This window comes from Thermobia domestica, chromosome 14 (genome assembly GCF_964235325.1).
Source record: "Thermobia domestica chromosome 14, izTheDome1.hap1.1, whole genome shotgun sequence".
Lineage (NCBI taxonomy): Eukaryota > Metazoa > Arthropoda > Insecta > Zygentoma > Lepismatidae > Thermobia > Thermobia domestica.
Window position 1 is genome coordinate 112,451,140 of NC_137467.1, and position 14,462 is coordinate 112,465,601.

At 36.2% G+C, this 14,462-nt stretch overlaps 1 protein-coding gene across 4 annotated transcripts in view; it reads right to left on the reverse strand.

Annotated features, from left to right (window-relative positions):
* Positions 1–14,462, reverse strand: part of LOC145670289 (xylosyl- and glucuronyltransferase LARGE1-like) — a 290,539-nt gene that overhangs the window by 196,467 nt on the left and 79,610 nt on the right. For all 4 annotated transcript variants that reach the window (XM_081738744.1, XM_081738742.1, XM_081738740.1 and 1 more), the window contains 3 exons: positions 10,855–11,066; positions 7,077–7,272; positions 2,512–2,726 (listed from right to left, as the gene is read on the reverse strand). In XM_081738744.1, coding sequence (XP_081594870.1) covers positions 2,512–2,726; positions 7,077–7,272; positions 10,855–11,001 — 558 coding nt within the window. In that variant the 5' untranslated portion in view covers positions 11,002–11,066. The remainder of the gene's footprint in view (positions 1–2,511; positions 2,727–7,076; positions 7,273–10,854; positions 11,067–14,462) is intronic.

The window sequence follows — 14,462 nt, forward strand, 5'->3', positions numbered from 1 at the left end:
ACAGTGTTCCGTAGTAGTGCCGGAATCATGTTGAACACCTAAAGCTAAGCAGCGCATTAACATCAAATTTCTGGTGAAATTAAAGAAACACCGACGAAATGTTGTGCAATGTTAAAAGAGGTGTATCGTGATAATGCTATGTCACGTGCGCAAGTTTTCGAGCGGCACAAACAATTTTCAAAAAGTAGGGAGGAGGTTGAAGATGATGAACACCCGGCCGCCCTTTGAGTTCAAGAACGGACGAAAATGTTCAAAAAATTAATGAACTTGTGCGGAAAGACAGACGTCTGAGCATTCGGATGATCGCACACATGACGAACACTAACAAAGAGACAGTAAGACAAATTTTGCATGACAATTTAAACATGACAAACGTTTGTGCAAAAATTGTCCCGAAAAACCTCTCTCAGAAACAAAAACACATTCGAAAGACCATTTGCTGTGATGTCATGGAACGACTCAAAGCAGAACCAAACTTGCTAACGCGTGTCATCACACGTGATGAAACGTGGATTTTCCAGTATGACCCCGAGACTAAACGTCAATCCATGCACTGGAAGACTCTCATATCGCCACGAATAAAAAAAACACGAATGAGCAAGTCGAAAGTGAAGGCAATGCTAATCGTTTTTTTTTCGATATCAGGGGTATCATCATGACTGAATGGGTGCCTCAGGGTCAAACGGTGAATCAGACCTACTACAAAAAAATCCTAATCAAGCTTAGGGAAAGAATAAGCAAGAAGAGACCGGATTTGTGGAAGAATGCATGGATCCTCCACCAAGACAATGCGCCTGCCCATAATGCCCTTTATGTGAAGCAGTTACTAGCAGCCAAATGCATTTCTGTGCTCGACCATCTTCCGTATTCCCCAGACCTGGCTCCCTGTGACTTTTATCTATTCCCAAAAGTGAAAAGTGCATTGAAGGGAACATGTTTTCAGTCTGTGGAAGAGGTGAAACGAAAAACGGCAGAGTTATTGAACAGGGTGACATCTGATGATCTACAGCATTGTTTTGAATAATGGAAGGCACGTATGCAGCGGTGTATAGATAGGGGAAGGGAGTATATTGAAGGGGATAACAGTCAATTGTAACTTTCTTTGCAATACATCACATTTATGACACCAGTCTCGTTATTTAATTGCCACACCTCGTATATGTGGAGTATTGAATCAACAACATTTTTGTTCGTTATTCTTATCTTTCATCTGGTTCATATTTCATCTTGACTTCACGTTCTTCACTCGTACTGACTCGTACTCACTTGAAAGTTCACTCATCTTCACAGTGCAATACATTATATCTAATCACAAGCATTCCAACATTTTTTGCACATCTAATTCGTATCTAAATATCGAGATTTTACGATTAACTTCGTAGTGGACAACATCGTGTCCGGGGGCTTTCTCGCAGTTCTCACGTTTCTCCCGTATTATCATTCTACAATCGTATTCGACGAGTTTGGATTTTGTCGGGGTTCTCTCGTGTCTTCCCACATTCGTATCCCACAAATTATTTCGTAACATCGCTTTCATTAACCATCTTTCGTCTTTAACTTCTTAAACCTACAGAGAATAATCGTGAAACGTAAAACTAGAAATCATATTTTATTTCATTTACAAAACATTCAATCAGGGCATAAACCTTGTAAATATTAATGAAGAAAATAGCACTCTGCTCTATTAAAAATTTCGGTCACCAGGCTCATTACATCACGGAGAATTATTCACTTTGACTGGTTTAGTCTGTCTTTCCATTAATATTGAAGGATGGGTAGGATTGTCACAACAAAGAAACAAAATAAGAGGTTTTACTTTCAGAACTTACAAAACTTTATTTAGTAAATAAACTCTCTTCACTGCATTAATGGATTTTAAGAGTCAAATCCCAAATTTTCATAATTAACTATGAACTTCCATATTTCCTAAGTAAAATTAAAAGATGTGTTTAAACAATATATTTTCCAAGTATATCAAATTTCTATAGCGGTTTTCCGTCTTCTTGCTGTAAAACTGCATCTTTTAAAATAGTTCGGAAATTTCATCTTCCCTACATGTAGGACTTATATATTTCTTTCAGTAAAATATGAAAATTCAGGGTGTTTATACTAAAATTCCAATATGAAATTTCGTGACTTTTTCGTGACCTTTTCTTTACCAAACCATAAAATTTCGTAACACTCTCAAGAGCGAATTTGGGTGCTGAATTTCTATGCACGCGATAGAAGTGTGCTTTGCTTTCGATTTGCTAGCGTCTAAAGCCGACCATAGACATTTTTGGTATGAATTTTGACGTTTTATGTAACAAAAGTTTTTCAGTCAGTATTTCTGTGTGTACAGATAAAAAAAGATCGTGACCCAAAAGCTAAATTTCGTGACTTTTTCTTGACTTTCATGACCGTTTTCTGATCCCGTAACTTTTTCATGACTTTCGTGACCGATAGACACCCTGAAATTACATATTCAGTAAAATATGCATATTACATAAAAAATAACATTTTCACACATACCTGTTTATGACTTAATTTTTTGAAAATTTTCCACAATTCAGCTATATCTGTTGCGAAAGTTACATCAGTGTCTAAAACAATAACTTTCTGTAACGTATCCGGAAGAACTTTTGGCAAAGTTAGTTTCATAAGTCCATAGACACCAGAATAATGTTTATTTGGTATCCATGACACATCAGGAACCACATTGTCAGCAAGATAGAAACTAACATCAGCTGAAAGAAAACACATTTAATAATAACCTTGCAGTGAGTAAAAATCGTAACACGGCTAGTATAAATTATGCTTCCTAGCTTGAGTATACATTGTTTGTTAATTTGGAGTTTCGTGTTTCCTTTAGCACCTACATCGTAGCGTGAGACCCGTGTCAAATGAGCTCTCACCACGCCTTCGGCGCGTATGCTTACCATATAGTTACAAGGGAGTTCTTAAAACATGTAGCTCGCGTGCAACGAACTTTAGAAACACAAATGATACGATAAAGAAATTCAGAATATTTGGTTACAGACAGTGATTTAATCGATTTTGTTGTAGTTAGGGAAATGAAATTAAATTGTGGAGATCAAATTCACGGAATAAAACAGAATTTGTTCATGTGAGGGTTGTGTTAACTTCGAACTTCAAGATGACTGTAATACATTGGGTATGTCTTGGGTGTTGGGTAGAGGTTACGGGTATGAGGCAACTGTTAAGACACGATAGCAGGATATAGGTATTCACTACTGAAATATATGTAATTCAGACTCATTTCCGCATGGCGTTATTTGGATTAGATGGTTTAAATTCTGGGGGAAAATTTTGAAAGACAAAACAAAACTTCAAGATAATTATGATAAAAAAGGAACCTGAATTTAAAATTATATTAAAAATCAAAATATTCGTGCAAAATTCAATCAACCGGAAACCAGATTCCTAGGATCCTTTACGCAATTTGCTAATGTTACACGTATCTATTTACAACTATTCATCATTATATATATGTTTTTGAAGTTTCGAAAATTACAAAAAGCTACGCAATTTGTGATTGAATTCTATTGGTTCTATTTATGTAATATCTTTAGAATAGGAGTGGCAAATCGTATTTGATATTATCTATTCATTTCGCTACGCATTTATCTTGTGAGGAACATTATACAGATGATAACTGCAGTTTTCTTTTAATTTAAATTTGAAGAGTTTGATCCTCAATTTGAGCTCTGTGTGGCAGACTGGGAATGTAAGTTCTATTGGGATGCATGATCTTACATTCGATTCAGGTGGAGATTATTAACATGAATCGTAACGTTAGCTAAGGTTCTATAACGCCAATTACTCGTACATCCTTAATAAAGAAACAAAATAATAAATAAAAGTAAATGTTTGAAGAACAGTATATAAAATATTGGCCCAAGTACTGAACGACATTTTGATCATAATATTATTGGAAACAGTTGCATACAATTTTGCCAAATTTCCGCATGCTTAAATTAAAACAAGTTTGACAATAAATATAGGATATAAGTAAATAACTCACATTTAATTTTCTACAACACGTAAAACTAATCATTCATTTCCGACGTAATAAGTCAGTATAATCACTGGGAAACACACACCTGTTAAAAAATTCCTACTTATTTAATAACATTTGATGTACTGAACGGTAAATCCCTTGAAGCAATGTCTTCCGTCAGTTTAACATATTTCGTGAGTTTTATACAATTACACACAAATGAAAATCATAGCTTCAGGTTTTATGCACATGCAGTTTGAACAAAATTCAGACTTCATGCATCTTTTAAGTTTCTCTGAGACAAGGCGTAAACTGGAATTATTGGAAAGAGGAGTGTTTGATCACCGTAGTTGAGACCTAGCACACTGACGACGCATCATTTACTTCAATATGTTCAAAAACATGGCACAGCCCTTCATGAGCTCTTACACCACGAAGTTTGGGTTTTGTTTGTTTTTCTTTGCTAAAAATGACTACTGCTATATTATTCTCCACTGAAATAAGCTTCCCCACAACCCATGTTACAAATGGTATTGCATTCAAGAATACGATATTTGTATCTGACCAATTCACAATAAACACAGTTCCAACTTAAACAGTAGGAAGACATCACTGGATTATCAGGGGAAGGTATACATGTTCCATGTCAAGATGAGGAATGTTTCATGAAAATTTCTTTTTTGAAGAAACACAAAAGGTAGTACACTCAAGAAACACATTCATTCAGTAATAACAATAAAATAGCGAATAATGGTATTCTCTTAGTATTAGACTAATTCATGAAAAGCATGGAAGTAAAAATACTAAAATATCTTTGAAACTTGTAGTTCGCCAGTTTCTTTCTCGTATGGTTGAATAACTCGTAAAAATTTGGATAATAGGAAACTGAAGTGAAGGCATAGAAAATTATGATTAAGGATAATATCACACATACAAAAATTTAAAATCTGTTCCAGGCAACCTGATAGGAAACTCCCCTACCTCCCACTACTTACTACTACAGAAGGGGAAAGCAAGTCGTTGGTCTTCACAGGGAGGGAAGCTTTTCTAATAAACATGCTCGTGTAAACTCTAAATTCGTACGTCTATTCGCTCGCACCTGATGTTGAGAAAGCACTACTGTTAATTTTAGCTATCAACCCCGAGTAACAAACAATTACAGTTTTTAATTTTTGTCTTGAAGAAAAGTATTGCATATTATTTATGTACTAAAGTTTATCCCAATATAAAACATTTTATTGTCTTAACAAATATCGAAAACATTAAAATCAATAAGAACTCAATCCCCCAATTTTGTATGAATGTGTAAGTTGAAATGAAATGAAATACTTGTTTTACGTCTCGTGGTTATACCGGCTAGGCTAAAGGAGACGGTGATGATGAGAAATGAATGAAATGGTGGAATGAAGGAAGCGGAACGGGAGAACCCCGAGGAAACCGACGCACACGAAGTTTTTCCATCAAGAAGTTCACATGGCGCGAGAGCCCATGAGCCACCGCGGCCACAATGTGGAAGTTGTTCCCTAACACGAATACAAGAACAGAACTGCGGCGTTTCGAAAAAAAATGTTGATAAAAATATTTGGACCGAAAGAGGCAAACATTCAGATGAATTAGAACTCTATACAAGCTTTTATTTCACAACAACTACAGGTCACCGAGCATTACAGAAATAGTAAGATTAATACGTATAAGATAAGCATAACACGTTGCTTGTATGGGAAATACGCACTAAGTCACAAAGTCCAATCAAAAAGCTTAGGAGAAAGAGACCATTAGATGGGCGAGAGAGAAGGCTTGCGGACAATATAAAGCAGGATCTTTGAAGGACGGTTGATAACAAACATGGTACATTGACTTTTCGCAGGTTAAAATCTAATGGAAAAGTTTGTTTCTGCTACGATGAGCCTTTAAGCTCTTTAAGTCAAAGTTCGTTATTTTTGTATAACTGAACGAACTCGTGTTTATAATTACTCTTCCTTTCTTATACAATAATGAACTTTTGTTACAACAGTGGGCCACGGTGACTCAGTGGTAGAGCATTCACCTTTGGTGCATGGGGTCCTTGGTTAAATCCCAGCTCGCGCCAAGTGAGCTTTAGTGTGCCAACGCCGCGTGCATGGGTTTTCTCGGGGTTCTGCCGTTTCCTTCTACATTCTTCATTCCACCATTTCATTCATGTCCCATCATCACCGTCTCCTTTAGCCTACTCGGCATACTGTGGGACGTAAAACTTACAGATTTTATTTCGTTTTTCTTGTTACAACATTAGATTATCCTGCACGCCATAACCGTCTCTCTCTTGCAAGTTAATTACTGCAAATGATTATTCCTATTAATAGAGGCCGATAATCTTTCTAGGACAACAAAAAGTCATTTTTTCCCTTTCCTATAAGAAAGACTCAGCAAACAAACATTATTATTGGAACACTATTATCAGTATATATATATATATATATATATATATAGTTCTTTTCCTTCTTGTTCTTTTTAATGTAAAGACATATTATGTTTCTATTGTTACCATCTTAACGCTTTGATAATTTACCCATATATATTGTACTTGGTTTTCGATTTTATATTATTATGAAATTATTGTATCAATAACTAAATATCCATTCAACTACCAACCCTGCCATCCCTTGCCATTCCAACATTATGTCACAACTCCGACATGCAGAAAGAAGGAAAATAAACAACACAACTGTTTAATAAAATTTCCATTATAATAACACATGTGTTACATCACTAAATGTAATTGTTTTAAAATACATAGTGTTATTATGAAAGTTGTAATTTATTATTTAGACGTATCTAGATACATTCTATACCTCTGTGTGCGAAAACTGATTGTGGAAGACGTAACACCAACATTCACCTGTACTGGAGCGTGGTGGGAGTAAAAACATCTTCTTTTTCCTATCAGGTTATGTGAAACAGATTATAGTAATAATGGCTACTTTACAGAAATTTTAACTAGCACACATTTATTAATGTTCTTTCAGTAAAAGGATATCTGACATCTTAACCACAACTTGTAACCCTGATCACTTTCTCTTTTTACACTAGCACTTACCTTGGGGAACGCTCCACGTAGAAAATAATGTCTGAAGAATGACCTGTGCTATTGAATCCGAAATAAGGTGAAAATGGAGAGGATTCTTTCTATAAAACAATATTGATTTAATTAATGTGGCTACAGAACGACTTGAGTTATAACCTGCGCACACTATTGCAACATGTATTACCTCACATTTAGGAACTTCTGGCTCCTGCAAGATAAAGTAATGCGCTATAATGGAATATAAACATGATGAATGAAATTAGTGGTTCGACTTACTGGTCTTTTCCACTTGGTTTTGAAAGAGATTTTAAATGTAAAATTCAAGGTTTTACGTGCATGATTCTCATCAATCTTGTATTTCTAGTAGATACCACTTTTATTCAATTTATTATAAGCATAAATGCATTTCCTGTTCATAAAACTAAACTTCAAAAAAATTAACTCGAAGCATAATTCGGGTTTTGACTGATGTTGTTATAATTATTCATACACAAAGCTTTTATAGTAAACTTCAACCTAACTTAACAGGTCGAAAGAACAAAACGGTAAGCGCCTTCTCAATGAATTCTGCAGACTTCTTTAAAACATCTATTTGATCAGCACGCGTCAATGAAAACAGCTAAAGTTTCGAATAACAAATTGCTTTATGTGTCTAGTAATACGAAGCTGCTAATGAAAATACGCGATCGTGCGCTCCGCATGTTCAAACGCACGAAGTTGCAGCAACACTGGGATGAGTACAAAGAGCTTCGTAATTTTACTACGGCAGTTATTCGACAAAAAAAGATTGCATATTTTTACTTTCGTATACATAACGCTAAAAACAATAAAGATACTTGGCGGACGTTACATAATTTGGGAATAGGTGGAAAAAGTTCATCGTTGAACCTCCCTGAAGAACTAAATTGTCCTGATATCAAAAATTGTCATTTTGCTAAGTTTCCGAAATCTCAGTAACAAGTGACGATACATTTGATAAACAAATAAATAGGTACAGTTCACTGAAACACACTGCTTGTGGAACTCCTTTCATGTTAAGATCTGTTCATGAACATAAAGTTAGAAGAGCAATTGTTAACATTAAATCCAATGCAGCGGGCTTTGATGAAATAACCCCACATATGCTTAAAATAGCTTTACCTTTCCTCTTATCTCCCTGATCACATCTCCCTTAACTAATATTGTGAACTACTTTTTATCGAAAGGTGAATTCCCTCATCCCTGGAAACACCTTAGACCAATAAGTATATTGCCAGTTCTTTCAAAGGTAATTGAAAAGTTAGTGCTTCAGCAAATGATTTCATATATTGATAGCTCTGGCATACTTCCTTGCGAACAATCTGGGTTTTGTAAATTTTACAGCACTTCTACTGCTTTGTTAGATATTAAAGACAATGTGCTTCGTGCACTAAATGACAAATATGTGGTCATACTAGTCTTATTAGACCTCTCAAAGGCATTTGACCTTGTACAGTATGGTGTTCTCTTAGCAAAAATGGAATACTATAATTTTTCAGTAAATACCATAAAATGGCTCGAATCCTATCTGCATAAGAGAAAACAGCAAGTTACTTTACGTAGTTCCTCTCATTATAAAATTTCTGAAGCTGCTGTTCTTGATAGAGATGTTCCACAAGGCTCAATTTTAGGGCCAGTTTTGTTTACCTTGTACACATCAGATCTTGTATCTGTTGTACAGCATTCAAAGATGTACTGTTACGCAGACGACACTCAATTATTTATAAAAGCCTTGCCTCAGGACTTACCACAAGTTGCTCGACTCCTTAACCAAGATCTTAATGTTATCAGTAACTGGTGTATTGATAACGGTATTGTTATTAATCCCTTAAAATGTACTTATACTGTTCTAGGCTCCGCTAATCAACTTAATAAAATTGTTCCTGACAAATTAGAATTACAAATAATGGACTCAAACATTAGCTATTCACCTTGTGTAAAAGTCTTGGAGTACGAATTAATGAACTTTCTATGAATAATCACGTCTCTACTCAATGTTCAAAAGCTCTAGGAATACTACGAAACTTGTACAAAATACGAGACTGTGTGTCCAAAGATACCAAGCTACTCCTGACACAAACGTTGATACTGTCTTTGTTGGATTATTGTGATGTTGTGTATGGCCCGCTTCTAACAAAATGCATTGCCATCCTGATCCACAAGGTACAAAATTCATGCATCCGCTTCGGTTACAACATACGAAAATTCGATCATATTTTGCCTATTCTGAACAGCAACAGCATGCTGACAATGTCCAGAAGACGACATTTGTATTATTGCCCTCTCATTTATAAAAGTCTTAAAACAACACGTCCAGCGTATTTATACAAGAAACTCACTGCTAGGTCAACTATTCACACTCACTTAACACGCAAAAGAAATACATTTGATATTCCACACCATAGACTCAAGCAAACCACTGCGGCATTTTCAGTATTAGCACCAAGGTCATGGAATGCTCTACCAAATGTAGTAAAAGAAGCTAAAACATTTAATTCTTTCAAGAAAATGTTAAAAATTTATTTATTCAGCCAACAAAATTTAAGTTCAGGTACCCATGATTTATATTCTATCACTTGAACCACGTAAATGAAATCAGACTTCACTTAGTAAATCTTCTTTATTAAATAATCATGCATTGTAGAAATATTTCATCACCCTCCTCCCTGCATTGTGAATCACAAGCATAACTTTTTTTGTCTCAATGTTATTGATCGGTTTGTGTTTGTTTTCATGTTTGCATTTGTATGCTTTTTTTTTTCTTTCTTCACTTGTAGTACTTGTACGTGTGAGTGTGTTTTTGGAAGTACCATTCTTTTTCTTTTCTTTTTTTTATCATCTTAATGTATGTCTATATTTTTTGTTGTATATAACCATATCTTTTGACTCAATTGATTGTATGTTTTTTGTATAACTCAATGTACTTCCTTGACAAGGGTTAGGTGGTAGGGCAGCAATATGCTGAACGTCGCCCGCTTGAATAACGCCTTTTTCATTCAGTTCAATTCAATTATCGACTACTGAAGAGTTTCTAAAAATGGTAATTGACGCAAGTTACAGCTGTGATCACTTTATTCCATCCAAGTCAAGGCAATATACAATGTTAAAAACAGAGTTTCAATTTGTAGCAGCAGAATGATGGGCGGCATAATAAAAGTGAAACTTGGTACGATCCTGTGTCGCTGTGTGTTTCCTTTTCTATTTCAAACGGAGTACGTGACAAATAAAAACTCTTGAGACATTCTTAATAACACAGAAAAACTATTTCGATGATATTTCTTATATCGCAAAAGAAAAGAAGACGGGGTATAACAAGGTAGTGTTCCTTCAATTTCTGAACAATTGGCCCGGGAATCATTTTACTTACTTGTAAATGTGATTCCTGAAAATACTTTGTACTTTCTTATTTTCGACTCTCCACTACAGACTTGTTCGCGGAGGATAAAAACAACAAAAAGATCGGGAAAAATAAAAAGGAAAAACTCTCGTGGTAAAGTGCGAAGAACATCTTGTCTTTGTCACGCGTCGAATCACACATACATCATGTTGTCTGAAAATGGCTCGGGATGTTTGCAGCATTTATGAAAACAAAATATAGCCGAAAAAAAGGAACTTTCGAACTGAAGTAGAATATTTTATTCTTTCTTCATACACCAGATACTATTCCAACTGATTTCAATCTTATCTAGTTGTACTCTGAGCTTACATTTAGCGCTTACAGTTCTGTCTCACCAACCTGACCCGTTAATTACATAAAATAAAACAAACCAACCTTGTTTACACATCGAACTGATAATTCCTCAACACTGTTGTATGTATCAGATTCTGTCCCATTTTTTCGGTTATTTGCCATTACGGACATCAACTGACTTTGTGATATACTAAGTTGTCTTCGTAGAAGCTGGTTTTGCTCCTCCATCTCACGTATTCGCTCTGCCAATTTCGCCTCGCGGCGAGTGAAGCCCAGGATATTATTAGGATCAACTATGTATTCAAAAAAAAAAAAAAAAAAAAAAAAGAATTATTATTATTATTAAACAAGAATATACTTAACTTAAACCAATAATCAATTACTGATATAAAAATATTTTATTTCAATATAGATATTAAATTATTTGTGGTTTGCCCTCACAATGGAAATTTCTTTCAACTTTACTCTGCAGCATGGCTAATTACTGCAAAGTAAATAATATTACAGCGAAGTAGACATAACAATCAAACAAAATGTGATATACATATACAATACGAAAAAGATTTCATCTACATATAATAGGTTAAATTTTTATAAATACTTAACTCAGTATAATTATAAAATTGCATTGACAATTAACATGTATTAACAATGGTTTGTTTATACATTTGCATCAAACAGTAATTTACAGCAATATATGATTGTAAAAATATGTAAATAAGTTTCGGAGATATAGTGTATAGTATGTAGTATTTAGAAACAATGGATAACAATATAATACATATGTAAAATTTTTCTTAACAGTTGATATATTATTTTTATTATTCTATTGTTCGCTTGTTTCTGTTGCACTAGAGAAGAAACACCTCCTCCAGTTCCTTTCCAGGTGGCAACGTACCAAGAACTGACGAAACGTTGCCACGTTGGACCGCAATGGATATACGTTGGAATAAGAAGGATGCTGAACGAACATCTCCAGAAACGATAGATATGCGTCTGCCTACCTCTCTGATAAAATCAAGGCTTCTAGAACCCCAAGCTCCACTGGTCTCGATAGCTATTGGAGCAAATATAAATTTATCAAGGAGATTATTGTATTTCCTTTCCTTTTCTGCCTCTCTACGTCTAGCAACTTCTCCAGCATTCACAACGGTCAACGGCAGGCTTGAATGGGCGAATGTGTCCGAACATGTAAAATCCCATACTAGAGATTTGCCTCTCATCCAAGGTATTAATGTCATGCCATCAGGTCGTTTACCATCGGAACGACAACAGCCTGACGGTTCACGAATCGAAGGAATTCCTGCCGTCGTGAGGGCTCGCAAAATGACGTCATTAACAGATGAATGTCTGGTGTTTCTGCCTATGCTCTTCATGCATGAGAGGCCATGCAGGCCGCGTTGGGTAACTTGATCCCCGCAAGCTGGACAGCGATGTGGCTCACAAACAGCTGAACCTAGTCTTAGGGCTACTGCGATTCGAAAGGTTTCATTAGACATGTGAAGACCTAATTGGGGAGAAGGTAACGCATTTAACCATGCACCAGCATGGGGAGATGACGCAGCAAGAAGTCTAGCTTTATCCTCTGGAGCAGCAACGGATTGTAAAAGAAGTTTATGGAAATGTACTGCTACTGGTGTGTACCAAGATGCCTGAGAACCTCTTTTGCTGATTTCTGGAAGGTCCGTATCTGTTATATTTATCCATTTGGTAGAGCCTTCTTCAACTATTCCATCTGGGTCCAGGTGGTAGCCTTGAGGAAGGAGAGCCTCGATTAAACGAAGGGATCCGTGGTAGGACGCTAAAAAGGTAGGAATCGCCATATCAACGGTTCGTCGAATACCAAGGCCTCCTAATCCAACAGGTAAGGATGACTGCATCCAAGATTCGTCACTCAAGGAGCAGTTCAAAATTGACTCCAGACCCATTTTGAGGATATGATCATATTTCTTCAGCAGTGGAGTCTCATTCCAAGATGGAAAGCACCGTAGAAAGTAGTTTAGACGAGGGATTGACAATGAAGCACGTAGAAGGAAAAAAGCTCCGTGTGCTGAAATCGAGTCAAGACGAGATAGAAAATATTCTAATTTGGATATTTTGGTTGATAGCATAGTTGCAAATGCTTCCTTTGTGAGAGCAGAACCCAGAAGACAAGCATCCTGTTTGCTTAGGAGACGTATTCCTGGTGCAACTTCTCCAAATCTTCTGAATAATTGTTCGGATGTGACTTCATCTGATCCAAGAAAACCAACTTCGCATTTTGAGAAATTCAAATGTAAGCCCAGATCTGACGCTTTCTCATTTATATGTGTTAACGTTGAAAGGACTGCCTCAGGTGTGTCAGCAATAGTCCCATCATCCAAATACCAGATGTTTAGTTCAGTATTAATCGAATTTACTAAAGAATGTATTGTTATGGCAAAAAGTGCTGGGCCCAACGGATCACCTTGTTGTACTCCTCTCTGGGATGAAATAGTGTCTTGGCCTAAGAATAGGTTACTGGGTTGAGCGTAACACTGGTGAACATATGGGTATATTGCGGGAAAATATTTCAATACCTCAGTAAGCATGGAGTCCCGGCGAAGTTCATTAAAAGCGTTGCGAAAATCCAGCTTTACGATAGCCTTTTCTGTGTGTAGAGGAGAAATATATCCTGGTTGCATGAACGGCTGCTTCGACTCCGTTGGGAATACAAACTCCAAGTTGATGGGGAGACAAAAAGTTCTTAACAGGCTCTCGTATTCTGAAGCATATAATTTTGGCTGATGTTCTGCGCCAAATATTCCCTATGGCGATAGGTCTGATTCCACCACACTTCTTTTTAAGAGCGATAAGTCTGGCTCCGAAAAACAAAGGTCGAACTTCTAAGGGTATTTTTCCCGAAATAATGAGATTGAACAGATCACAAAGTGATTTTAATAGCTTTTCCTTCGATTCGAGTATTTGGCAAGATAAAAGATCTTTGAGAATCGAAGGGCGAAGACCATCTAGACCTCCCGAGCTGCCCGATGGAAAAGAATTTATAGCATTTTTAACTTCGTTTATTGAAACTCCTTGAACCCTGTTTTGATCTGGAAGATTCGGTGAAGTAAATGTTCCAGGGTGGGCTGGATGTTTTTCCAACAACGTCTCAAACACTGAAGTGTCAGGGGCTGCTATTGTATCATCTGACATTAGTAAACGAGCTGCACCTCGGATATCACCATCGGCTAGTTTGTTTTCTATAATTTTCAGATTTGACACATCCTGTTTAGGCATAGATTTCTTGATCTTAGGCGATTGCAAGATTAAGGCGTCAATACCTGTATTATCCCAAACACGAACTCTTTGTTTTACCCATGAGGTAAGGTTCTTTACATTCTCGGATTGTTTGGGAGCAGTTAGTGCTACAAATGGAAATATAAACAGGTTGATCCATTCTCTTTCTCCATTTGAAATAGCTACTTGTTGTAATAACTTGGAAAGTGCATCGGCAACCTCAGTTCGAGCACCACGAGGGACACGTCTTAGGATGTGTGTAGAGGATCTTAATGACATCAACAGTTTACCCAAGGTAAATCCTTACCCAAGTTTACCCAAGTTTACCCAGTTAAATCCTTTGTGCTACCATTGCAGTTAGTGATGCTTACATTTGTGGCTCTACATTCAGAAAGGCTATTATTACTGATATGAAGACAGTCCTCTTCTGC